The sequence below is a fragment of the Onychomys torridus genome, chromosome 11 (assembly GCF_903995425.1).
Source record: "Onychomys torridus chromosome 11, mOncTor1.1, whole genome shotgun sequence".
Taxonomy (NCBI): domain Eukaryota; kingdom Metazoa; phylum Chordata; class Mammalia; order Rodentia; family Cricetidae; genus Onychomys; species Onychomys torridus.
This window is the reverse complement of record NC_050453.1, coordinates 60,113,394-60,127,349: the sequence shown is the minus strand read 5'-3', so window position 1 is coordinate 60,127,349 and position 13,956 is coordinate 60,113,394. Positions and strand designations below refer to the sequence as shown.

Sequence of the window (13,956 nt, the reverse complement as noted above, 5' to 3'; positions counted from 1 at the left end):
AAGAGCAGGGTGTACCAAAGGATGCTCTTGGGCCGCAGAGGGACGGTCTCAGGATGCCCCATATCCATCAGTTTTCTGTGGCTGGGTAATTAATAAAGGAGAGGGCTTTGTTTTGGCCTTTGGATCTGGAGGCTAGGAGGTCTGAGAGCTTGGTGCCGGCATGATTAGCTGGGGGTGGTGCTGGGGTGGGGGTGGGGGTATTGGTGCTGCTTTGGCACATGTCAGAAAGTAGAAGGACAAGTGGGGACATGTGGAAAAACACAAAACAGCTTCGCTTTGCAGCAAGCACCCTGCTCTGGGGGAGGAGCCCACTCTAAGATGGGCATGTCAGCCGGGCACTCCTTTAATCCCAGCACTTAGGAAGCAGAGGCTGGTGGATCTCAGTGAGTCCAAGGCCAGCCTTGTCTCTGGGCCAGCTATGGATACATAGTGAGACCCTGTCTCAAAGCAAAACATAAAAAAATAAAAATTTTAAAAAAATGGGCACACCTTTCCCTTGAAGATGTCAGCACTGTGGGGATCGAATTTCAGCACGAGTGAGGTCTGGAACCACTGGCCACACCCAAACGCAGCACCTCTTGACCCATACTCAGCCATCTGCATGGTAACAGCTTCTGTCTCCCCGATACAGCCCTCGGGTTCAACCCCAAAACCCCTTTTTCTGCCATTTCCCATGGCACTATAGGAAGGACTGAACAGAGAAGCCAACAACAATAACAATAACAAATAATAAAACCCCACAGACTTAATGTCTCATGAGTATAACCAGAGAGGCAGATCTTGGGGAATCTATAACTTCAGCAGTTCCTCCTGTATGGAAAACTCCTGGGTGGTTTTCAGGGGTGACAGGAGACAAATAGAAATACTGGGAAAGATAAGAAGCGGTTCCCATGGCCTCAGAGATGTCCCACACTTGTCCCACAGAACATTCCCACCCTTTCTGGTCTCCTGTTGATAGCTGGGACACTGGCTGGGCAATCCTTCAGGATCCAGGATGAGTTGTATAGTAGCCTGATCCTGGGATGTAGAGCTAGACCCTTGCAGCACTGTGCCTTCCTGTGGAGGGAAGGGCCTAGGAGGATCTTAGAGTCACCCTCAAGGCGCAGCAGCTCACAGCTGCAATGCTGTTGTCTCTGGGGATTCCAAGGTAGGGGAGTCATTAGCACAAGGCCAGTCCGGGCTGCAGAGTAAATTCCAGGCCATATAGGGCCCCATCTCAAAACAAAAACACTCAAAGCATTGCCCAAAGGAGTCAGTACGTCCATCCTGCCCCCTTCTCTGTGTATTGCTATTGAAATTGTCCTGCTTATCAACACAGGACAGACAAGATAGGGGTGAAGGATGCTGGCTTTGGAGTTAAGCTTCCCAAGTTTAAGACCGATTGCACTTTTTACGGCTAAGGAACCTGGGCAAATCACTTCGCATCTCACTGGACAATGGAGGGGGGGGAATAGCAGAGCCTCGTAATGGGGCAGTTAGGCGTGTTGGATCTAGTAAGGTATTGAACTGCCTGACACAAAATATTCATTGATGTTTATCCTAGTAAGGTTGAAGAGCTCCTTGCCCTTCCTCTGCATCAGCACCGTACTCTCACATGCATGGGCACACATGCACTGGCACACACATGCACGGACACACACATGCATGGGCACACACATGCACTGGCACACACATGCATGAGTATACACATGCACGGGCACACATGCACGGGCACACACATGCACTGGCACACACATGCACGGACACACACATGCACGGGCACACACATGCACACTGGCGAGCACACAATGCATGCATGCACACAAACACTTTTGTGCCTCTGTTTCCCTGACAGATGAGAAGGAGGAGAACATCCTGGGCAGCATCCCCCTGCTGAGCTTCCGGGTTGCCGCTGTGCAGCCCTCAGACAACATCAGCCGGAAGCATACATTTAAGGTCAGCTGGGCTTCCCCTTCCGGGTGGGGACAGGAGGGAGTCTGCTCTCCTAGAACTTGGGGCTGGAGCAGGCCATGACCCCTAGACTCATCTGGATGGCCGGAAGGCAAACTGAGGCCATGCTGGGACTCTCTTTTCTTCTCCAGCGGGTAAATGGCACAGATGGGCCAATAGAACTGTGTCTCTGGGATGCCAGGCTTTTCACCAGGGAAGAAAATTATGTCCTGAGCCTTTTGGACCTTCTGCCTAGCAGCCTGCCTCCGCCCCTCTACAGAGCAGAGCTGTGGTGGGCGGGGCTCATTGGCTCTTTTCTAAATAGGTTTCTTTTCTATTTTGAGTCTAGGGATATGGAGGTGCACACTTGCCCCCCCCCCCCCCCCCCCCCCCCCCGCCAAACTTACTCAAATTTTAATCTCTAGAGAACATTAGGAGTTGAATTTTGTTTTAATCTTGGGGATGGAACGCAGGCCCGTGTGGATGCTGAGCGAGTGTTCTGCCATGGATTCGCACCCCTGGCTGTGCAGACAACAACTGGAGAGGACTAGTGCTCAGGAAAATGAGACCCCTGTTAGTGTCACTCCCTCAGAACCCCGGGGGACCTGCTCAGCAAAGCTGCGCCTGCAGCTGGCTCCTCCTAGGCCAGTATTTTTCCACATTTAAAAATTCATGACCCATTAAAAACTATAAAAATCCCATGCCCTTTGTGTTTTGTGATGCAAAAACCCTAGGCTCCTTTTCAAAATATGAAATAATAATATCATCTCTGCACGTCTTTGTACAAAGCGCCCCTCCCCCTCCAGTTGAGAATTGCTGTCCAGGACCCTTAAAACCCAATGTCATGGCTTTAAAAAATGTGACAGAAACTCCAGGTAGCACTAGCTTCCAAGGCTCCTCCTGCCCTGCAATCCTGGTCAAAGAGACGGGCAGCGCACACGGGCCTGCCAGGGAGCGGGGAGGGACCTATTCGGTACATAATTAGTTTGCATCCTCCCAGGGTCTCGTGTGCCAGAGGTGTGAACAGAATGAACAATTAATAAGACTCAAACTCCAGGGAGCTGGGTTCTAGCTGGGAAAATAGAAACAGGCTGTTTAACCAACAAACAGTCCCGCTCCACAGACACATTTGCACCCACACACCACCATCCACAGCCTGTCTCGCCCTTCATACCAGACCTGTCAGAGCCACAGACTCCAAACGGGAGCTGCAGGCATCAGATAAATGTCCTGGAATGGCTGATGCACACCCTTCTGTGGAGCCTGGCGACCACTGCTGTGCCTACAGACACTCACACCACACCCTCCTCTTCCCCCGTGTCCTGCACTGCCTCTTTCAGGCCCCCACGTGATAGCTATGCTCAGTGGCCTACAAAGGGTTCTGACTGGTGCTATTCAGTGCCCCATCCCCAGGGGAGGGAGGGGAGCTGAGACAGACAGACATCAGGCTTGTCCCGTTGTGGCCACCAAGCACAAGTCTTGGATGGCAAATAATGAGGAGCCAGGAACTGTCCCTGCCTGGCTACGGTTGACTGACTTAGGTTCTTTTACCCCCTCCCTCAATTCCCCACCCAGTTCCTTTCATATTAAAGCTGGTGCCCCTCCCTGCACCCCATCAATGGTCCTGTCTTTTCCCAGGCCCTCTGCCTTCTCCTGTCACAAGTGCTTGGTCCTGGGTCTGTTTGCTCCTTGTTCCTTGTGGCATGTTTTGTCCCCCGCATGACTGAGCTCAAATGCAGTCTCCATCTTCCTTGTGACTGGAGCCCCAGCCAGCCAGCTGCACACACAGGTTGCCCCGGTTGCCCATGGAATAAACAGATTCGTTTGCTGACTCCTACCTACCCCACCGCACACCACCAGCCCTGCCTGTGTCTCCCACACCGCCATACTAACCCTGTACTCTTGTCCCAGAGGGCTTTTCCTGGGCTCTGGGTGCTGCTCTTCAGTTTCAAGTCCCAGCATCCTCCTTGCCCTCTTTACAGCTCCCTCGCTGTCCATTAGCACCACCCCCTTTGCAGCTCTGCCTCCTGCTGGGTCCTCTGCTGCAGGGCTGTCCAGCCAGAGGGAGGGAGCCCCAGTCCCAGCCCAGAGAATTCCAGGCTGAGGGAAGGTGGAGGGAGAAGTGGGGTGCAGTGAAGGGAGTCTCCTGAAGGTCGGGCCAGAAAACACCGGAAGGGTGTTGTTCAGGAGAGTCTTGGGTTTAGCCAGAAGGCCTGACCTTTCCCCTTCAACCCCCATCAACCTGTGGGCTAGCATCCAAGGAGGCCAAGAGCAGAATGAGACTCCTAATCACATCTGGAGCCCCCTGTTAGGTGATGCAAATTTTCACTATTTTTTTTTTTTAGGAATCAAGGGTGTCACCAAGGGAGTATGCTAAGGTTCCAGGAGAACCTAGCTAGTCCTGTGTGTGGCCTTTCATTCCCTTGAGTTTTACTAGGCAGAACCCCTCTCCCCTGCTGCCCTTCAGTGGATGCATCATTTTTAAGCTGGAGCAAAATAGCAAACTTGTCTGCTAGAAGAGCTGGGGTTAACATTGGGGCTCCCCGATTCACTGCCCACCGTAGTCCAGATTCCCGTAGTGCAGATTCCCGTAGTGCATTCCCTCTGTGCCCCATCCCTTGTTGGGCTGAGCTGGGCATTGCTGAGTGCGGTCCTTCGGGGGTGGTAATGCTGACTAGAAGGGAACAGCCTCACCGTCTGGTCCTGTCTCTCCCTCTGGTGTCGGTTGACTTGTCTCTGCCTCTCCTCCTTCTGGCCGCATGAGGACCCTCTCCTCTGGATAGGAGCTCTCTTCTGGGTTCCAGCCCGCTGTGCCTGCTCACGGCCATCAACTAGGTAGTGTGTTCCGTCTATTTGTTTGTGCGTGCCCTGCATGCCATGGACAGGGACTCAGGTGTTTCCTCTTGAGGAAGGGGCAGGGCCAGCTTCCCAGTTAAATTGGGCTCGAGATGGGCCTGTTTAGGGGACATCATCCTCAGCCCTGGGGTAATTTTCTTGTCACTAATGTGGAATCAAAGGGAACAGAGGGTGTGGTAATTGTCCTTTCTGCTTCTTCAGGTGGGGGAGGTAGGCTCACTTTCCTGGTATGTGGGCTTTGAGATCGAATTCAGAGACCTAGCCCAGGCAGTATCTGAGAGGTGGCTGGAAGCTACCCTCCTTGCCTGGCTCTTAAGCTCCTCTGGGAAGAAGCTGGGGGCTGTGAATGGCCTGACTGACTGACTACCCCTCCTGTGGGTATTGGTATCCTTTCCCTGCAGGTGACTGTTTACTGGGTAGATGAGGCTGGGGCCAGTTCCACGCACTGCCTCTCCCCACAGGCCGAGCACGCTGGAGTCCGCACCTACTTCTTCAGTGCTGAGAGCCCTGAGGAGCAAGAGGCCTGGATCCAGGCCATGGGAGAGGCTGCTCGGGTACAGATCCCTCCAGCCCAGAAGTCAGTGACTCAGCCTGTGCGACACAGGTGAGTGCCAGGGTACCTGGCATGGAAGGGAGGAAAGGAAAGAGAGATGTTCTAAGGTACGCAGTTTTATGTTATTGTTGGGCCCACTGTGTGGGCTTGAACCTCCTGAGGGAGTGAGGACCACTTCCCTGCAGCAGGTCGGGCCAGCAAGTTGTGGAGCCTGGCCTGCTCCTCCTCTTTCTGAGCTGGGAGAGTCTGCAGAGAGTGCCACTGAAGCTTGACCAGGAGCCAGAGACTGGGGTCATCTACTCACTGTTTCCAGGCTGTTTGTGTTAAACACTGTGGAGGAAAATCGAGTCAGGTTTGAATCATTGTTAGCTACTTGGCCAGAGTGGGACCTCAGGGTGATTGACTTAACCTTTCCAAACCTGATTTTTCTCTTCTCAAATCTAGCAGTTGGATTTGTCCTGGATGGGGACTGCAGATTATATGTGTTCTCAGTGCCCACCTCTCCTTACCCTGTGTGGAACCTTGAGTTAGGTGAATGGGGATCCAGAAGAAAGGGCCTTGCAGTGTGGACCCCAGGTCTGGCCATGTGTCTTAGAAATGTTTACCCAACAGTGTTTCAGCGAGGAAGCTTGTCTGTCAGGAAACTCTAAGGAGAAGTTGTCTCAAGGGTCCGTCTTTGTGCTTTGCCAGAACTTAATTCGTCAGCTTCACAGATTTGCCAGAAAGAGAACATACTGGCCCAGCCAGCACTCTTACTGCTGTGATAAACACTGACCAAAGGCAACTTGGGAAGGAAAAGGTTTATTATCTTACAGTTTGTAGTCCATCAGGGACTTCCCATCATCCAGGGAAGTCAGGGAAGGAACTCAAGGCAGGAACCTAGAGGCAGGAACTGAAGCAGAAGCCATGTAGAAATGCTGCTAACTGGCTTGATTCTCATGGATTGCTCACCCTGCTTTCTTACACCATCCGGGACCACCTGCCCAGGGTTGGCACTGTCCATGGTGGCCTGGGCCCTGCCACATCAATCACCAATCAAAAAAAAAAAAAATGCCCAACAGACTTGCCCACAGATCCATGTTATGGAGGAATATTCTCAGTTTAGATTCCTTCTTCCCAAATAACAATAGCTCATGTCAAGCTAATAAACACCCAACAAACAAAAATAACCAGGACATAGATTCTATACCAGGTCCTAGGAGCACAGGGGATGAAAACCTGTCATGATCCTGCCTTTATGGAGCCTACGTTCTAATGATGCTAGATCCAGAAGGGCTGTGCTTTGGAGAGGGACCTTCATGTTTACCTGCTTGGAGGCAACAGCCTGTGGCCTTGCTGCCCACCATGCTGTATCTCATAGCAACCCTCTGAGGGCAGGTGGTATTCTGCCCATTCGGCCGGTGACTTGTGGTAAGACACAAGGTGGATCTGTAACAAGTGTCTGTTGCTAAGTACAGTTACTGCTCTGAAACTGTGGTACAGTGCTGGCTGGGTCTGGAAGGCTGGCTGGAGACAGATAACAGAGAAGACCAAACTGAGGGGCTACCACATGCAAGGGCTGGGCTCCGTGTTAGTAGCAGAAGGGAAAGCAATTTGGGTAATGGAGGGCCGAGCAAGTGTACTGTTGGCTGGAGGGTTGTTTGACTGTATCACATCACTGCCCAGCACTAAAGTAAAGCCTGGGATTTAGGAAGAAGAACTGGGTGTCACTCTGCCCTGGTCCCATCACTACCTTTCTGCCTCTTCCTCTCCGCTCCTCCCAACCCACTCACCCCTGCCTGAGCCCACACTGCTGGGCCAGTGCGACTGACTGACAGTCTCTACCTTGGCACCCTGCAGCCACGAGAAGCCAGACTCAGAGAACATCCCACCCAGCAAGCTCCATCAGCAGCCACCTCACAGCAGTCTCACCAAGCCAGAGCCCGAGGCCAAGACTCGAGGGGAGGGGGATGGTAGAGGCTGTGAGAAGACCGAGCGAAGGCCGGAGAGGGCCGAAGTCAAGAAAGAGCCTCTAGTGAAAGCCAATGGCCTCCCACCTGGACCTGAACCAGCCTCAGAGCCTGGCAGTCCTTACCCTGATGGCCCGAGGGTACCAGGAGGTGGGGAACAGCCTGCCCAACCCAATGGCTGGCAGTATAGCTCCCCAAGCCGACCAGGAAGCACAGCTTTCCCACCTCATGATGGGGACACTGGGGGACACCGGCGGAGCTTTCCACCACGTACCGATCCCGACAAAATTGCCCAACGCAAAAGCTCCATGAATCAGCTTCAGCAGTGGGTGAACCTGCGCCGTGGGGTGCCGCCACCTGAAGACCTTCGGAGGTGAGGTGGCTGGTGGGGGGAAGAGGGTGGTTGTTATAGCTAGGGCATGGGAAGAGGGCATAACCTATGAGACATCCCTTTATTGGGAACCTTCTGGAAGCTGACTGTGCTGGGAAGCCAACACTGTCCCTGATTCTCAGCTTGTCCAAATCCTTGCCTCCAACTCTTTCTCTGTCTGCTGCCTTCAAAGGAAAGGGCAGACCGGGGCATGGTGGCTCAATCCTGTAATCTCAGCTCTTGAGAGGCAGAGGTTGGAGTATTAGGAGTTCTAAGGTTATCCTCCACTATATAGTAAGGTGGAAGATATCCTAGGCTACATGAGATCCTGTCTCAGAGTTTGGGGGGGGGCGAGAGAGAAGAGAGGGGAGGGGAGGGGAGGGGAGGGGAGGAGAAAAGAGAGATACCTGGAGTAGGCAGGAGGCAGGCAGGTGTGGAGGCGGGCCTCAAAGCTGTTCAGTTTAAACACCAATTCCTGCTGCAGGTCCTGTAACATCTGAACACAGTGCTTCTACTCACTGGGGTCCAAAGAACTTATGCCATTTGAAACAGCTCTATCGTTTTAAAGCCACTGTTCATAGCAAGTTTTGGGGGGAGAGGGCTTGTTGTTGTTTTAAGGAAACAAGGTACCTCATTTGTCCGATTGTTCCGTGACGACCAGTTTGCTCCATGGATAAATATAGGGATTTATCTGATGACTGGCTTTCAAATATTTGGTGGTACCTATTGAGCCTGACAGTGCTTGTCAGGGCAAATGAGCTCGGATGTAGAGAGCCTCAGGGATTGTGGGTACAGCCTCAGGAGGGACCTTGGGCCCTGAAGAAATCCACTTTTCTAGGCAGTTAACACCTCACTGTTGGTGATTGGCTATGGCTATAAATCCTGGGAGCCTATTGGCTCTGACAGCATATGACTAGAGAGCCACACTTGCATCCTTCAGGAGCATGGTACACCTGACTGCTTTCTTCTACTACCTGTCTGGGAAAGGACCTGGTCACCTGGTTCACATTCAGATGGAGATGGCAGATAAAGCCTAGAGCCGCCTTCCAGGACATTTCATTTTAAAGACACACAGGTTGAACTCTGAATGGTGCAGTCTTTGCTCTAGGTTGAGGGTGGGACTTTTTCTCACCTCTAGAAGAAGCCTAGAAACCTGCCTGGGCAGTGGCCTCCCCTGTGTACTTCCTGGATACTCCAGGGCTCCAGTCACCTTTTCAAGCACCTCCTGTGAACTGGAGGACTGGACTGGGTGCGCGGGGAAGGGGGGGCAGTGATATGTCCATGTTGTCTACTTTCCTTACACTGGCCTCTCTCTCTCTGTCAGTCCTTCAAGGTTCTACTCTGTGTCCCGCCGGGTCCCTGATTATTACAGCCCCTACTCCTCCCAGTACCCTGAGGATTACCAGTACTACCCACCAGGAGTGCGGCCAGACAGCATCTGTTCCATGCCAGCCTACGATAGGATTAGTCCACCCTGGGCCCTGGAGGACAAGCGGCACTCCTTCCATAATGGGGGTGGACCCACTTACCAGCTTCGTGAATGGAAGGAGCCCACCAGCTATGGGCGGCAGGATGGCACTGTTTGGATCCCCAGCCCCTCCCGACAGCCAGTCTATTACGATGAGCTGGATGCCGCCTCTGGCTCCCTGCGACGCCTGTCCTTGCAGCCTCGTTCCCACTCTGTGCCCCGCTCGCCCAGCCAGGGTTCCTACAGTCGTGCCCGAATCTACTCCCCTGTGCGCTCACCTAGTGCCCGTTTTGATCGGCTGCCACCTCGCAGCGAGGACATCTACGCAGACCCTGCTGCCTATGTGATGAGGCGATCTATCAGCTCCCCAAAGGTGAGCTACCAGCCTGCCCCTCCCTCCTAAGCCCCTGAGACCATCTGCTGAGTAGAGCTGGAAATGGATATCTGGGATCTGCCCTGGGGAGCCTGGCCTGTGGTATCATCCCTAAGCCAGCTGCCTTGGGGGTCGTTCTGGCTTCTAAATAGGAACCCTACCCATTCCCAGGTTGTGCTAAAATATTGCGCCGTGTCTAAGAGGACAGAGAAGGCCTGTCCTCAGATCTTGAGGACTCAGGTTATTGTGAATGGGGTGGCTGTGCATTTCAGTTTGAACTCTGCTCTGGGACCGAAGACCGACACCCTTAACCTTGAACTTCAATTGGTGGGGAAGTCCACAGTCTAGCCATATTCTCTCACCTCTGCAATCCCCTTTCTCTTCCAGTATGATTACCTGGGAGACAGGCGGCCAGTCCCTGCAGGACTGTTCCCCTACAACTACCCACCATCCCCCACGGTCCACGATAAGATGGTACGTCCTCTCCTCCCTTCCACTCCACCTCAGGACCTCCTCGCCTGCATCCACCCAAGGTGGAGCTGAACTGGGGCAGGTGCCAGGGATGCTCTGGGCCCAGTGCCTGGCCCATGTATTTTTAGAAGTCTCTGGATACCCCCTCCTTCCTCACCAAGCCTCCGGCCCCCAGGACAGGGTTTGGAGCCAGCTGCCCCTTCTCCTCTGTGGCACAGGGCAGAGGGCATAGGCTCTCCTGCTCCCAGCTCTTCTCACCACACGCAAGAGGAGGGGCCAAGGCCAGTAGCTAGGAGTGTGAGCTGGATGCAGAGCCAGCCTAGGCCTCCCAGGCTAGAGCATGTGGACTTTCCCCCTTGGTGCACTGCGGCCAGCTTGCCTTTTTTGGAACGCCACCTGTGGGGAAGGGACAGGGTTCTGACCGGGGAAGAAAGAGTGTACCACATTGTGTTTGCTCCCTTTTCTGCTGTTTCTACTTCTAAAATGTAGTCCCCGGAGGGTCAGATACAGACACTCCACACCGGTGGGTTGGGGACTAAAAAATCTGTGTTCCATACCTGGCAAGGGAGGCCAGGGTACAGGAGCATCACTCCCCATGCTGATGCTCATACTATTGTTCAGACTCCAGGGCCTTGATCCACAGCAAGTGTACATTTCCAGAAATAGCCCATTTCCCCAGAATATTTGGAAAACCTTCTGATCAGGTTCGCAGGGTGGAACAGAGCTAGCAGCTGGGAAAGAGAGTGTCCCTCAGCCCTTCTCCACCTGCCTGTGGTCTCGTCCCTGTCCACCCAAGAACCACTTGCAGGACCAGACAGAGACTTTTCCCTGTCCATGCCTAGCTAACTCTTAACTACTTTGCTTCTTTTTTTTTTTTTTATCGTTTTCTTTTGTGTGTTCCTGTTTGTTTGTGTTGCTGGTGGGCCCTTTGGCCTCGGGCTCCGGGTAGGATGAACTGTTAGATCTTCAGTTGCAAAGAAACCTAGAGTATTTGGACCAGCAGGTAGGCAGAGCTGGTGCCCCTTGCCATCCCATGCCCTCCTGTCCTATCCCCCTCCCCCTGTCCCTGACACCCTCCAGCCATCTGACAACCTTTGTTGGTGTCGCCAGGACCCAACAAAGTGGCCTGTGCTTCGGTTTGCTTCCTCATCTCCTTCCCTCTGAATCCCTTAGGGGCCGCTGGGGTGGTCCTCAGGAGAGCAGCATGGGAACGGGACACAGATAATTAACTACCACTATCCGTGTTCTCCAGTGTCCCGCACACATGGAGCTGCCCTCACAGGCAGGTGGGAAGTGGCATTTTTGCTAAAGAGAGTAGAGGCAGGATTTGGGCCTAAGATGCGAGGGGTTTGGGTAAGCCTGGATCTGGGAAATCCTGTCCTGTTTTCCAGTCATTGGTAAGCTCTGTAGTTATAAACAGGTAGCCTATAGATTCGCCGTAGTAGAAAATAGTATCAATTTCATATATTTGTTAGTCCCCTCAGCAAAGCTCTTTTGCGTATACAGCTCATGGTCCTGAGAATTCAGTGTGGTTGACAGAGGCAGTAATGTCAGCTCAGTTTGGATGATCAGCAAGCTGACCAGGCAGGGAATATTCCAGTGAGACACAAGCTGTTGACTGCCTGGTCCTACTCCAGGCTTTTCCCTTTGCTCTGCTGTCTTTTAACTCCAAAGAGGGCTACTAGAAACCTTGGTCTAGATAGGCTTCTGGTGAACCCACACACTTATTCTTAGATACATGCTACAACTCACAGGGAATCTGGAAGTCCTTGTCATTTTCCTGTGAAGCCAGCCTGGGGAAGCAGAGATGATCCATAGTGATAATATTAAGAATAACTAAAGTGTGGTGGTGCATGCTTTTAATCCCAACACTCAGGAGGCAGAGACAGCTGAATCTCTGTAAGTTTGAAGCCAGCCTGACCTACAACATGAGTTCCAAGCCAGGTAAAGTTACATGGTAAAACCCTGTCTCAATAATAAAAATAGTAGTAATAATAATAACAGCAGCCACCATAATTTGGTGCTTTCTCCATGCCTTATAATAGACTGAGTATAATAGATCACAATCCTTTTAATTTTTGTAGTAATTCTAAAGATAGGAACTGTGGCTATCCCATTTTACAGACCAGGAAATAAAGCACAGAGGTTAAAAAAAACATGCCAAAGACCCAGCCAGCAAAGAGCAGAGCTTAGGTTTTACCCCAGCTTGTAACTGGGAGACAAGGCCAGCATCACATCTCATCAGGACAAGTTCATGCTCATAAATCTGTAGGCAGAAACGTGACCTCTGAGTGGCTATATTTACTGCGATGACTCTGTGTTCTTCCAGTAACAGTCATGTGACATGTCATCTCTTATGGCCTCCCTGTTAATGGTGAGATCATCTCTGTAAGAGGCCTTAGGCACTGGGAAGCTCTGCCTGCCAGAGTTTAGTCAGCAGGGCCTGCTTCTGGCTCTCAAGTTCCTGGCATTCTTGTTCCAAAAGCAGTGCATTGTATTCATGCCATAAGCACTCTGGGGCACGTGGGGATGAAACCCAGGATGTCCTCTCCCAAGCATGGCTGGGAGTGCTGGGTCCTGCCAGAAGGAAGCAAAGCCTGTGGTACCTCGAACTGAAGAGGGCTCAGCGCAACCTGCAGCGGCCTCCCCAGCAAGGCTGGCTTTGTAGCTTTGTGGATTGCTCTGCCCTGTCCACAATGGCTGCCTGTCCAAGCATTTAACACAGACTGGCTTTTGCCTTTCCAGAGGGGCTGACTGCTAGGGTCTTCAGAAGTTACCTGGATTACCCTCTTGCCTGTAGGATAATGTTCTTATAGGCAGTCCTGTGTAATGAGGGGCCAGACACAGCCAGGTACTGGGCAGCACTGGAGAATGTGTCGGTCTCCTGCTTCTTTGTTTTCAGACACAGTGGAGTCTGCTCTTCTGCAGAGTAGTGGCAGAATCAGATTGGAGAGCATGTGGGAGCTCTCTGTGGGGCATTGTTAGGGCAAACCTCTTATGGAAAAGAAGCGCAGTCAATGGGTGCCCAAGGAAAGCCTCCCTTTGTTCACTATACACTCAGAAATGTGTGCACACAGACATGCGCACACAAGGTCTCTTTTGGTAGATAGGGACTGTATTGACTTCAGATCTTTAGACAAAATAAGAAGGCTGTCCTGTTGGTTCTGTAACTCATACTCACCCTCATACTATGGGCATTCTTGAAGCCTTTATATCACATGGAAAAACTCTAACCAGGCTTACAGGAGTAGAAAAAATGAGTGCTAGCAGTCTTTTAAAATACTGCAGACTTGAGGATGGAGAGCTGGCTCCACGGTTAAGAGCACTGACTGCTTTTCCAGAGGACCCGGGTTTGGTTGCAAGCACAACCACCTGTTCATCCAGTTCTAGGGCATACAGTGCCCTCTTCTGGCCTCCGTGGGCATATGCTACACAGACATACACGCAGGCAAAACATCCGCACAGAGTAAAAGTGTTTGGTTTTTAATTAAAATGCCGTAGACCCTGCAGCTGGGGGACTGGTTGCCTTTGCTCTGCCCATGGCATGGCAGCAACACATCTGTGTTCGGGGTGTCGCCTCAAGCGGGTAAGAGGAAGAAAAGACAACAGGCCCGAGAGACGAGGGAGATGGATAGAATTCTGACCCCACAAGGTCGTCCCTAATGTGGCTCTGTCCTTTGCTTAGTTACTTTATGGCTGCAAAGCTTTCCCTGTACACCTCCCTCCTGTCTTCTCCCACCATCTGCTGTGGAACACACAGTTAAAGGGATACAACCAAGGACATTCCCTGACAGTTTCATTTTTGATTCTCTCCCAGTGGAACCCGTGGGCAAGTGAGGGCAGAGCTGATTGGTGTGGTTGGCCCTCCCTCCCTCTCTCCATCCCTCCCCCCCCCTTTCAGCCTCCCCTTCCACTTCCCCAATGATCCTTGAAATTAAAAGATGACATGGTAGAGCGATGTTCCGACACCTGGTTGTCCCTTTAACG

The 13,956-nt window shown here is 52.2% G+C and overlaps 1 protein-coding gene across 13 annotated transcripts in view; it reads left to right on the top strand.

Annotated features, from left to right (window-relative positions):
- Plekha6 (pleckstrin homology domain containing A6) overlaps positions 1-13,956 on the top strand; it is a 141,843-nt gene that overhangs the window by 104,383 nt on the left and 23,504 nt on the right. For 7 of the 13 annotated variants that reach the window (XM_036202353.1, XM_036202349.1, XM_036202359.1 and 4 more), the window contains 6 exons: positions 1,835-1,935; positions 5,187-5,389; positions 7,178-7,660; positions 8,982-9,498; positions 9,886-9,972; positions 10,919-10,972. In XM_036202353.1, coding sequence (XP_036058246.1) covers positions 1,835-1,935; positions 5,187-5,389; positions 7,178-7,660; positions 8,982-9,498; positions 9,886-9,972; positions 10,919-10,972 — 1,445 coding nt within the window. The remainder of the gene's footprint in view (positions 1-1,834; positions 1,936-5,186; positions 5,390-7,177; positions 7,661-8,981; positions 9,499-9,885; positions 9,973-10,918; positions 10,973-13,956) is intronic. The other 6 variants (XM_036202357.1, XM_036202354.1, XM_036202351.1 and 3 more) reach the window with 3 other exon arrangements.